This window comes from Myiozetetes cayanensis, unplaced genomic scaffold, assembly GCF_022539395.1.
Source record: "Myiozetetes cayanensis isolate MyiCay16 unplaced genomic scaffold, myiCay2020 scf5-8, whole genome shotgun sequence".
Lineage (NCBI taxonomy): Eukaryota > Metazoa > Chordata > Aves > Passeriformes > Tyrannidae > Myiozetetes > Myiozetetes cayanensis.
In genome coordinates this window covers 83,712,453-83,725,238 of record NW_026087742.1, presented here as the reverse complement: position 1 = coordinate 83,725,238, position 12,786 = coordinate 83,712,453, and the positions used below count along the sequence as shown (strand labels likewise).

Sequence of the window (12,786 nt, the reverse complement as noted above, 5' to 3'; positions counted from 1 at the left end):
ATCATGAACTTGGCTTATGTGAAATAAAAGCCCATATGATCAGAAATCCACAGAGGCCTCACTTTACAAAAAGCACACCCTGATTGCAGACTGACATCTTGACAAACCAAATATTTAAGGCCATAGCTTGTGATACAATGAGCAGGTACTCATGTAATCCTTGAATGTCCCGGCAAATACCAGGCTTTCGATAGATTTGTTTTGGATTCCAGGTTCAATAGCTCTTCTCTCATACCAACATACACTCCAGGTCAGAGCACTCTGCTCCAAAAGGCCAACTCTGAGACGGCTCCGTACGCACAGCAAAACTAAAATTAAAAACTGCCCAATAACTTCCCTTCTATGACTTCTTTCTCTTTGCTGTATCTTTGCCAAGTTAGTATACTAAAGTTTTCCCAGATATCTATAACGAGTGCAGCATTTTTGGAAAATTTTAGCTGTTTTCAAAGAATTCAACTGTTTTTCAGAAGGTGACTGAGGAAGAAGAGAACTCCCATCACCACGTTAAAAATAAAAAAATAAATAAAATATAATAAAAAAATAATAAAATAAAACACCCCCTCTCCAACCACTAAAAAACCCTGAAATTAAGAAAAGTTTTTTCAGGTTGTTTTTAGGATGCCTTTGGGTGTCTGTTTACTTGACCTAACCAACGACTCCTGCAACTGTCTCTTGGTATTTCTTGATCTAACCAAGATAATGACTCATAAAACTTCTGTCTGAGGCTTGCCAGAGCTTCACAGTTAAACTCATATGATCCATGTGTATCTCAACCCAACTCCTACAGCATTTGGCCCTTCCCCACACTTTTTTTCCTCTGGTGTCAATTGCTATGTTTCAGACCACACAAATAAAGATGAGGAAACGTTTCCCATGCTTAGTTCCAGACTTCCAGAGGAAAAGGCCCAGAGGGGTGAGGCTAGAGGTTTGGAAGCTGCACTGCACTGCCATTAAAGGAGATTTAAGACTGCTGATGAAAAACTAAAGATTGGGAAAGAAGCAGGAAGACTGGAAAAACAGTCCAGAATAAGAGATGAGCAAGGAAAAAGCTCACAACAGAGGGCGAGGGACAACACCTGTGCCTGTGAACCTACCTTTCAAGGCAGCAGAGAGTGGCGAGAAGGCACTGAAAGATCTAAGTTATAGAATAATAGAAACAGGCTGCAAAACAGGAGGATGTAACCTCCTGTGAGACATCCCCCACATCAGTCTGGAATGTAGCATGAGGCTGGATCACAGCATCAACACTTGCCTCCTGCCATCGAAGCACGCTGAGGCGTGGTATTTAAGAGATACACATTTTATTGTTGGACCACCCTGGGTAAGATAGAGTATAACCTGAGACTTCCAGCAAGCTGACAGTTTTACCACTAACCCAGATAATTAGGCAGTTCACATAGTAACTGCGTGAGAGTTAGTGTTTCCAGATTTCTTTTTCAGTTTGCTCTTTTAAAGAAAAAGAGTTAGAAAATAGAAATAAATTTAAATTTAAGAGCTTTAAATAGAAAGATTTTCAAAATATTGGACATGCAAAGTCAGACATAAGGCAGTAAATATCTAAGTTGACATTGTCTATACAAACTTCAGCTTTCACGGTAAAAAGATATCTAAAATATTTTAAATTGTAAGTATAATGCTTTGAGATTTAGAAAAAAGATTGCTAAGTACAACTGAAATTATTTAATTAAAATAAGCACTAACTTCCTCACTTTCAGCAGATTATGGAGAAGAAGGCATTAATCTACGAGTTGCTTCATTCAACATGAAAAAACCCAGTAATTAACCTTTAATGAAAAATGGAAACCACATTGTTTTGCAATACAAATGCTGGAGTTCCCTTTTTCCCCCTGACAGATAAGTGAAACGAGAAGTCAGCTATTTTCTTAGAAAAGAGGGATTTTGTCAGTGGTTTTGGTTTACAGGGCTCTAAGTTTGCTGAAACTGTTAAAGCTTCAGTCAGGAAATTGTTTCTGCCTTTAGGTCTCAAAGGATGAGACTATATTTTTAATATCCAAATCATGTTTTAGTTTCTAAGGAAAAAAACATCTACTACTAGGAAAATATAATTGTTTACCACCCAAACACTTGGGTACATCTCACTGATAGAGAGCCAACAAATTCAAACACATGACATCATGACTTTAACTCCAGTTTCTGGTGTTAATTTTTAATTTGCTCAGCATCAAGTGGCAGAAGTCAAAAGCATCTGAAGATTCCATTATTTTTTTACTAAGATTTTGCTGTCATGATCTCAATTTTCCAACCAGTTAAGCAGGAAACTGAAGTTTAGTCTCTGCTACGAACCATAGGTCCTTTGCTCAGCTGTACATTAAAGCCTGATCAGTGGGCCCTGGGTACACTGGTCACATATCCTATATGGAAAGATACCTGATTGTCCAAACGCTCGAGACATTCAGAACAGCAAGAGGAGGAAGAGAATATTTTTGCCTCTTTCCTCTTTATGCTGCTTTTTACTTACAAAATTACAAAATTTGATTTTCGTGTTAGCCTCTCTACCCCTTACCTACTTTTAATACTGCATATCATGGGCAAGAAGGGACAAAACAGCAAGTAAAGAACAGAGCGTGCATCCCATTTGCCACACAACTGGAAGTGTGGTCAGAAACATGTGCCTCTGCCTCTAAGCCACAGCAAAGCAATTCTGGATCCTTGTGTAGGTGTTGCCCCTTGCGTGCATTCAGCTGCTTCCCCATGAACATGGTGGTATCAAGCCATGCTGAAAGTCTTGGCTGGAGTCAGCTCTCCTGTACTATTTACTTAAATCAAACAGGCACAACCACAAATAAGACCATTGGGTGTTGATGTCTGCCTCAGCTCCTCTGACTTGCTCAGTACAACAGATATGTGCCTGCCTTTCCAGGGAAGGAGCTCAGCCCATCCCAGTCCACAGGAACTCTTAAAGGGGCCACCCAGAAACCCCCCTGATGAGAAGACCACTATCCACAACATGACAGTGATGTCGCTCTGCCATGCTGTGGCCAGGCAAGATAAACCAGACTAAAGGCTCAGTCAGCTTGGGTGACTCTTCTTTAAAGCAGGTCCTTGTCTTCTATTCACATCTACACTGTAGCCAGGCCAACTACAGTCCAATGAGGACTTTGTAATGGCTGACTAGATCTCCATTCTTCCTTCCAGAAAGGCGAAAGTCAACCAGTATACAACTGGTATGAACTTCACACCAGAACTGGACTTTCAGGAGTCCACACAAATCCTGACATTGAAGTTCAACATACAAATGGCATTGGGTTCCTACATCCCTTCACTTTTTCTAAGAAGCAAACCACCTTTTATCTTTTAACCTCTTTTCTGCAAAATAATTCTGTATGTGATGACTACTTATTTCCATTCTCTGACAATCTAGCCTAATGGGCAAGTGCCAAGACTCAGAAAGCATCCCTGTGCAGCCTCAGGACTGCACCAGCACTACACATCATACTTCTGAGTGAGGCACTGGCACAGCATCTTATCTTCATCTCCTCCTGCCTACCTTTTCCGCTGGTTATAGAGGGATGGAAAAGAGAAAAGTGTCATAATTCTAAAATTCATCTGGAAACTAATCTGTCCTTCTTTTAAATTGGCAGTGTCAGACAGGACTTCTTGTTTTCCAACAGAAAGGGCTCTAGCGCAGAGGGTGCTTCACCAGCACAGTTTCTAATGCTCGATCAGCTGTACACGGCCGCCACCTCCTGGCACAAAGCTGATTTCACAAGGTCCCTGAAAGTGCCCTGGGGCAGTGCCTATCGAGCCAGTTCTCTAAAATGCTTTCTGCATAGAGCTCCCTTGTTATATATATGTTATTAACTTCCCTGTTAAGGGAGGAATAATTTATTTTCTGTCAACTATTACAAACAAATGGCAATTGAAGTTACTGCTTATTAGCAAGGGTGGGTAAATCTCAAAAAAAAAGCCCCCTAAAAAACCCCACTCCCACCAAACCCCAAACCTAAATACAATCACTCAAATCTATGGTTTGGCAAACTGCCTTTTGGTAGCTCAGGCTATCAGTAGCACTTATGATGAGGGCTGTTAGAGTAACCTTTGTTTACCTGGTTGCATCTATGTTTAGGAAAATGCTTTGGAATCAGCTTAATTGGTGATCAGACAAGGAATATCCTCACATCAGCCATCGCAGAGGCTGCAGGGTGATCCTGGCAGACTTTGCTCATGCACTGTAAGCAGACCACAAGCAGCACTTTTACCTGTGTACTGCTGGCCAGAACTCATCTCCTGCTCCTTATACCCCACGCCCTGGAGAGTCCACGCACACTGACAGATACACAGGCACTGCACCTCCCCTGCTTCCACATCAGTAGAGTTACTTCTTATATACTATCATCAGACAGACACCTCCTGTTGTCAGAGGTGCCAGATGGAAGGCTGCACATGGCACCTAGTCCAGGTACCTTTTTAAGAGGTCATTACACAGCTCTCACGTGGGTTCAGAAGTATCATGAGGATTTGGTATCTCACAATCATTAATGATACAACTGTGCTGACACTGGGTGACCTCTAGAGAGCATGACTACATGAAGTGTTGCTTCTTTCTGGTGTGCTAGCCAAGCGTTTGGAACTCACATTTAAAGATATTTTTAAAGGACAGAAATTAATTCATTTGGTATGAAAAAAAAAAAAAAAAAGAAGAAAAAAGCTGATTTCCCAATGTTTGCTGTCAGTCAGAGCTGATAATGCAAATCACTGCTGAAATGTCTGTGTCCAGCTAGAAGCATACTGCTTTCTATGAGAACAGTTCACTCACAAGCATTCTGAGAGTCCTATCCCCTTTTTCTTTTTTCTGACCTAGAAAGCACCTACCACAAGCAGTTCACTTAAATTTGCCAAAAGCAGAACTTAAGTCCCTAAGAATGATCAGTTCTTCTAAAGATTGTAGATGGTTTAACATAGGATGTTTTTTTCCTGGTCAGCAAAATTAGAAAGCAAGAAAAAGAAAGCTTTCAAGCCTCAAAGAACACAAATAGTTTACATATTAAAAATGCACTTCAGGGTTTATACAGCCTGTATTATTTTAATTCCACTCTATTTGTCCGTGCCTCCCCAACTGCCAAAAATTTCAGAATTACAATGTATGTCATCTTTAACAATGATTGATTCATGATTCTCCAGGACTTCTGACGATAAGTATTCTCAAACATGAAAGTACTTGCAGCCCCAAAGTACTAAGTAATAGCCATGATTTATGGTCAAACAGCCATAAATCATGCAACTTACCATTTTCACAGATCTCCTCAAAACAGGAGGAAACACTCCAGAAGACTAGCAGGATCCCATTTATTCCAGTTGCTTAGATAACATCAGGTTTGTTTGGATGATATTTAAAGCACATTCAGTTTAGCACCACCCACTAAAGACTCCATTGAACTTAAAAACCATAATAAGGCCATTACCAAGAGCCAAAAGACACGGAACTGTCTTAGTATAACATGAAGAGAAGTTTATATGGGACTAGATGAATTCTTTCTTTCCAGTATAGGGCCGCTTTATCAGGCAACATTATTCCATGGGCTGACAAGGACCTAGATACCTACTTGGTATGTCAGAGTGCTTTAGGCTAAATCCCAACAGCATCAGTACATTTTCTTCACCAGCCTGCATAATCACCTTCCTCTATAAAATATCATGTTCTAAATACCTACATATATCTGTACCCAGATATTTATAGATGTATCTAAAATATCACGTTCCAAATGCCTCTAGTAAGCATCAAACAAGTTCTGTAGAACTATGCCAAATTAGCAGAGCTGCCTCTAGAAAAGCAAAGTCTCCCCAGCACACAGCTGCATACCAACCTGATGTTCAGCCATGACAGCATGGGAGTTGTACCTCCACCAACAATCCACACAGTGAAAAAGACGATGAGGAGAGTTGTGGAGAACATCATTTGATGTGAGTAGGTAGCAGTATCTCGTATAGCCAGAGCAAATGCCATGGCTCCCCTGAGACCTATCGGAAAAAATGAAATAACAGAGCTTAGAAGTGCAACTGTGCTTGTCGGTAACACAGCAACTTCCCTTGCTCCATCCCTGCCACCCAAGCATAAAGTGACAGACAGAAAGCACTCAGCTCCAGCAGGTTTTGATTTCCTCAGATTTCCTGATAAATTATGCCCTGGCATGATATCACAGCCTAATTTGCCCTCTCGGTTTTCTGTAACTTGGAGAATCCAGAAGTGCTAAGAAAAGGTGTAAAAATTCCCAGATACTAATAGGAACAATAGGAAAGAAACGCAGAGACAAACAAGTTGTGGACAAAAGCAAAACATATTGTGGAAATCTAGCAGCATCCTGAATACAGATGAAAATGCACAATTTCCCAGTCGAATCCATAATTGAATAGTGAATTCTTGATATGAAATTTTTATCACTTGAAAAATATTCTAGTTAATAACACGTTCACAGGCAAACTATATGCTCCCCCTCTTCCCTGCATCCCAGGAGAAACTTCACTAGCAAGAGCAAGCCATGGCATTTGGCCACCTACAGACTTCTTATGTAGGGAAATCATGGAATGGTTATGGCTGGAAGGAACCTCTAGAGGTCATCTGGTCCACATTCCCTGTTCAAGCAACCCCTGCTCAACCTGCACTAAGTTGCACAGGACCATGTCTAGATGGCTTTTGAATATCTCCATGGATGGAGATGCTACAACCTGTCTGGGCAACCTGTGCCAATGCTTGGACATAGTAAAAGGTGTTTCCTGATGTTCAGAGGGAATCTCCTGTGTTCCAGTTTGTGCCCATTGCCTCTGTCCGATCACCACTGGAAGCAGCCTGGCTTTGTCCTCTTTACTCCCTCTTGTGTGCAGAGGATTCTCTGGAACTTTTTGAGGATGAACAAGTTTAGACACACACTCCATAATTTGCTCAAGATGACAAACTTGAACAGTTGCCCATGTGACAGAAATCATAAGGGAGTTCAAGTCAAATACCTTGCTTTCTCCAACTAAGTGGGAGAGGGCATCCATAAATACACTTCCGTTTGCTCAGGAAGTGTCTGTTTCCGCACAACATTTCATCTCAGCTAGGGAAATAACCTTCTAGAAAGATACATCCCAATTCCCCCATCCCCTTCAGATACACTTCAAATGAAAATGCTCCATTCCCAACATGAGGTACTGTTTGCCACAAGCAAAAAGCATTTCGAGATGTCGCTCATCCCAGACATGACACGCTTTCTGTAAAGGTTGAAAGATACATGATGGCATCCTGCAACAATCAGTAAGCCTTCCATTTAGGATGAATGAAAGCAGATTATAAAAGGAGAAGGTAACACTATCAATTTCTTTTGAGTTAAAAATAAGCTTTTTTGCATCACCAAGCATTTTACCTGAGAACATCATCATGTGCTGAAAGCTCCAGTTGATCTTATGCCTTCTGCCCAAATTCAACAAGAAGGAGAGGGGGTAGATGTGTGCAGCTCTTCCCAAAAAGATTGCAATCTGTTCACAGCTGAGGGTTAAGGATTTATTTTTCCTGAGGCATGCACTCTTGGGTACCTGGCTTTAATCCAAAGCTTTTGTTTTTGTGAGAGGTTTACATCATGATAGCAAGTGTTCTTGCTATATCTACATATCCAAAGCAGACTTTCACCAATTATGTGAACACAGAACTCATTGCACAGGATACATATTTAGCTAATATAACCAACTTTTTAAATGCAGAGCTGCCCTCTTCACAAAGGTAGAAAATCACTAAAGAGGTAACAGAGGTTAAGTGCAATGGTAGAAAAAGATGTGGAAAACATAATAAAAGATAAGTGGGTAGGAAAAGAAAGTAACAAATACTGAAAACAAAACCCAAGACGCATAGCATAACCTGAGAGAACATGGAAGGCCACACCAAAGGTGAAAAATAGCAATGCTTAGTATACCAGACACAACTACTCTGTTCACATCCTTATTTTTTTAGGTCAGAAAAATGGACATGAGGTGACACATGAGAAAATTTATTACTATTTCAGAAAAAAGTAAAAGGCCAAAGGAAAAAAAAAGACAAATGTGATAAACTCTGAGAAGCAGTGTAGGGATGAGAGAAAACAATAGAAAGGAGGAGAGAAAATAAGTATATCCTAGATTATGGAATGTATATGCTTTCACTGGGTTTTATCTCCATTGCCAAAAGCCCTATGCCTACAGCAGGCTGACCTCTACCTTTGGGACATTGCTCAAATATAATCTCTTCACCCACAATCCTCTTTATATACTTGAACTTTGCTTGTTTTTTCAAGGGACCCTAGGAAGTGAAGAGAAAAATGCATCCTTTTCAAGGCCTCCAAAGTTGAAATACAAAAGCAACCCAAACAGTGTTGGCTGCCAATGACAAAATGATACAGTAAAGCATTTATTTATCTAGTGAAATTATATGACTTCTAACACTACTCAGGTACAGAACAACAACTGTGTGGTACAGAGGCCTCAGGGCTTTGATGTAAGGCATAACCAAAGATTGTTCTCAAAATTATTGTTGCTGCAAGACATCAGGAAAACTCAGGCCAGCCACCATTCTCTGTTTGGTGAAACCAACAGACATCACAAGTTTTCAGGCACATGAGACAATAGAGAAACATCACACAAAGTGAAAAAGGATACAAAAGCTCCAATAATGAAAACTGGGCTGAATATGTGTTTCTGGAAAGTAAACAGTGCTAAACCCATGTAAGAAAATATGAAGTTCTCAGCCAGGAAGTGCAATACCTCAAAGAGCTAGGGAGAAAAAGAGTACCGTGTTAAAGGCCAAGTAAAAAAAGGTGCTGTCAAAACAACAGTATGGACTACTACAGCAATACACTGTACAAAAGGTAAAAGACATCCTTGCCTGCTTGGTGCGACTTCTTGATTCAACTGACAAGTTATTGTATGTATAATGTGCCTGGGTAATCCCACAGAAGAGGACAGCCACCACACCTGTGAATGAAGTCACATGTGAAAATCAGCCTGTTTACTGATAGTTCATCACATTTTCTCTTCCCAAGTTCTATTAAATTTATACATCATCCTTAACCTTGAGATTTTATGAACCTTATTTTCAAGTGAGTGAGATTCCAGGTTAGGCAGGTGGTGTTTGAACTAAACAATTGCTCTTAAAAGCCTTTGTTACACAGTGAGCTGCACCTTCAACAGACATTGAACAGAAAGTAAAAAAAAAAAAAAAAGCCTTAAGCACAAACATATTTTTTCTCATTGAAAAGTTTTAAAGAAAGTGAAAGAACGGCTGCTGAGATGGGCAGGACTACTGTCTCTGTGTGCTTGAATCCCAACTCACCAGTAAATCCACAAGCTTCTGCAAGTAAGAAGGTGCTCCAGGACATCAAGAAGAAGAGTGCTGTTTCCAGCAGGGGGAAGCAGTGCAACTTGGTAAACTTCGTTACGTTAAGTCACTTGTTAAGGGATCAAAAAAACACTTTGGCTTCTCTGTACCCAGTATTTATGGAAAACACTTTTATGTGCTCACAACCAATGCTAGTTGCAAACCCCCCCACACACACACTTTTCATGCTGAAAAACATGAATTCCAACACATCAAGGCAAACCAGAATCAAGGTATCCCCTTGCAACAATCAGTTTTGGATATCTTTCATGCATATCCATGGAATAAGGTGTGGCTCCCCCTCTTAAAGGTAATATTATCCTACTCCATGTTTCCCTTTGAAGTGCTAGCAGGGAAGGGATATATACCTGGCGTTCCTTTTTAGATTGTGTGTGTCTTAGTTTTTCAGGGGATTGGTGAGGGAATGATGTTTGGTTCCCCCTGCAAACCCCAATAAAGAGTTCCCCTGCCATCTTTGAATAAAGCATAAAATACATTCAGAATTTAATTCACGGGGCTGTTCTTGACTACAGCAACCCTAAGATGAAGTAGATTTTTTGGAATTTTTCTGCTCAGATTTGTTAACAAGTCTTTTCCAGCAAGCGTGGTTATTTCAGTACTTTTGAGGCAAAACAAAAATACTGCCTACAAAATATATTACCTCTCCCTGTGCTGATGTGTTTTAGAGGAAAAGCCACCTCAGAGAAGCTCAGTCTTTTAATGGAAAGAAAAAAGTTCATCTTGCAGAGGAGAGTGAAACTTGAGGAACATCAAAACAAACACTGAATTAACAATTCAGGCAGCTACTGAAGAAGTAGAGCAGATCTCAGTAGTGTTAAATTTAGCTTTTCAAATACTACAAAATTTTTTTCAAATACTTATAGAATTATTTTTGGTGGGTTTTTTTTTCCTCAGCACTACCCTGGCAGCAGGTGAACACTGAACAGCACACTCTATCTGAGGTGTAGATAGCTATGCACAACCTTTATCTGAAAGCTGACAACTAGAATAATCTTCTCTGAAATCTATGTTGGAGGACAGCAAGGGCACTTAAGTCTCCACAGAAACCACCTCTAAAACTTTTGAACTCGGCGGGGTTTCTGCCCCCCACCACACTCTCCTGAAACAGACCTATTTTCTAAGGTCATGCTTCGGAAGCAGCAACATCCACCACAGCAACATTTAGAACGCTCAGATAATCCCAGTGCCTGGGTCAAGAGGTATTCATGGATGCTTAAGGAAACTGGATAGCCACAGTCACTCCATGGGAGAGGAAGAAGTTGAACCTTCCACTAAAGTTTGGCACGGGCCCTTGTCAGAACGAATTTCTCGTTTGCAGTCTTTTCTGGCAGTTTTGTAAGTCAAACTGTTTATTCCCCTTTCTGTTATTGTAAACAAGAATACCAAAACATTTCATTAAATCTGGAATTAAAACCTGTACTCATCATTTTGGAGGAAAGGCAAGAAAATAAAATATTTTATTCTTTGTTACAATTGACTAAATTGAGGTGTTAACTTGAAAGTAAATTATTATTCCTTTTTTCTTTATTCCTTAGACACGGCCTTCTGTTTTACTTCTTTCCAAATAGGCAGATTTAGCAATTAAAACAAAGATACAAAGTGATACAATACTTCAACTGTTTTAAAAGTAACCACAGACAATTTGCTGAAAGCCAGAACAAGTCCCTGTATATTATCTAAATAATTTGGAAACTAGGTGTTCTGTCTATTTTCAAAGGACAATGCATGATTGCATGAAACCTCTTACTTAGGGAGGTACAGTTCCAGGTACTTCACAGTTATGGGAATAAGAGTCAAAATTCATAATTTAGAGGTTCTGATCAGCTATGAAGCACAAAATACAAATTTACAGTTTGCTTCTAAAGTATTGCATGACATTAAGGATGTTTCCAAAAGAAAATAAATACATAAAGTTGTATAATTTTGAGCAACCCACTCCCCAAAAAACCACAACCAAACCAAACAAACAAAAACCCACCAAAAATTTTTGAAAAGAGAAAAACAAACAAATAAACAAACAACACACAAAATGCTACCACAGAGGCTTTGTCCTGAACAACCTCCTCTCTCACAGCCTCACATCAACCTCCTGAGCACAAGTAATAGAAAGAGCAAGGACCAGTTGCTGCTTCAGAGGCATGATTTTACAAAGTAGATCCAAATGCATTTCAGTCAGCAAGCCAAAAACTACAGCAACTGCATTTGAGCAGTTAGAACTATGGATGGCTGGTTGCCTAAAAGCCAGATGAAGAGTCATGTTCCTGGCTCCCATCGATTGCAGATCAGTGGAACTGAAAGACCCAACACTAAAGCATCAACAGCACAGCTTCCCCCTTATACTTAAAGGGGTTCCATTATGTTAGACAAATGTGCACAGTGTATATGTAACAAAGTACAGTTGAGACTTAATATGAAAGTCACAGGGTCATGATTATTGGTTAAAACATCACATTTTAGCCCTTTTGAGTCAGTGTTCAGAAGTCTAGGTAGATTAAAGCAGTCTGGGATACGTATAGAGACTGGTTATTTTGACCAGTTTGAAAGCAAAGACCCTTAATTTTTTTCTTGAAGAAGAGTCATGATTTCTGGAGGAGGTCAGGCTGAAGATCTACTACCTGCGCCTAAAACAAAACCCACAAAAATTTCTTGCTGAGCACCTCAGAGATCTAACCAAACAGCAGTAGAAAGCTTCAAGAGAACAGAACAGGTTATGCAAAGCGCATCATGTTATGACATTTACTGTCATGGAGATACAATCTTATCCAGGGCATATGACATCAGATTTCCGGCAGAAAGTTTAAATGCAGGACTCACAGAATGCTGTGGGGTCAGAAATAACTATTACAGATTTTGCTGAAGGTAGAACCAAACACCGGTTATTATATGCCATTCATGCCTAATAATAATAACTAGGTTTTTTAATGTCATAAAAACAAACTAAACATCATTAGGACATGCCTGTTTAGGGCCTCCCCTTAGCTTCTAGTGTGCAGCAACATCACTAACTCTTCTAGCATGGCCACGGTTATATTGGGAAAAGTTGATTTCAATGGGTACCTGTAATGTCTTTCCACTGAAAAAAAGTCACATGGATACAAGTTAGAGTCGATTTTGCTATAACTGGAAACAGGAAATAATACCCACATATGTCATATGTGAGGAGCTAGAGGAGCTAAATGTGAAAAAGGATATCAGAGCTGTCACAACCCCTGTCACTGCTCCCATCATGAAAGAACCACTGAATATTCCCAGGAAAACACCAACGGACTTGAAAAACGCTGCTGCATCGAAAGCATGGGTATTTTCACCTGTTGGCTGGTAGGCAACTATAGATCTAGAAAGAGAGTAACATAATGAGAAGTTAAAAGTGGCATCAGAAAAGTTTTATTCTGTAAGAACACCACCTGAGCAACAGAGACAATCCC

The 12,786-nt window shown here is 40.0% G+C and overlaps 1 protein-coding gene across 2 annotated transcripts in view; it reads right to left on the bottom strand.

Moving 5' to 3' along the window:
- The window catches only part of SLC9A7 (solute carrier family 9 member A7), a 69,158-nt gene that overhangs the window by 20,725 nt on the left and 35,647 nt on the right, over nt 1-12,786 (bottom strand). For both annotated transcript variants that reach the window (XM_050331405.1, XM_050331406.1), the window contains exons 7-12: nt 12,549-12,695; nt 9,296-9,396; nt 8,849-8,937; nt 8,623-8,736; nt 7,362-7,473; nt 5,826-5,979 (exon numbers count right to left, since the gene is read on the bottom strand). In XM_050331405.1, the coding sequence (XP_050187362.1) occupies nt 5,826-5,979; nt 7,362-7,473; nt 8,623-8,736; nt 8,849-8,937; nt 9,296-9,396; nt 12,549-12,695 (717 nt within the window). The remainder of the gene's footprint in view (nt 1-5,825; nt 5,980-7,361; nt 7,474-8,622; nt 8,737-8,848; nt 8,938-9,295; nt 9,397-12,548; nt 12,696-12,786) is intronic.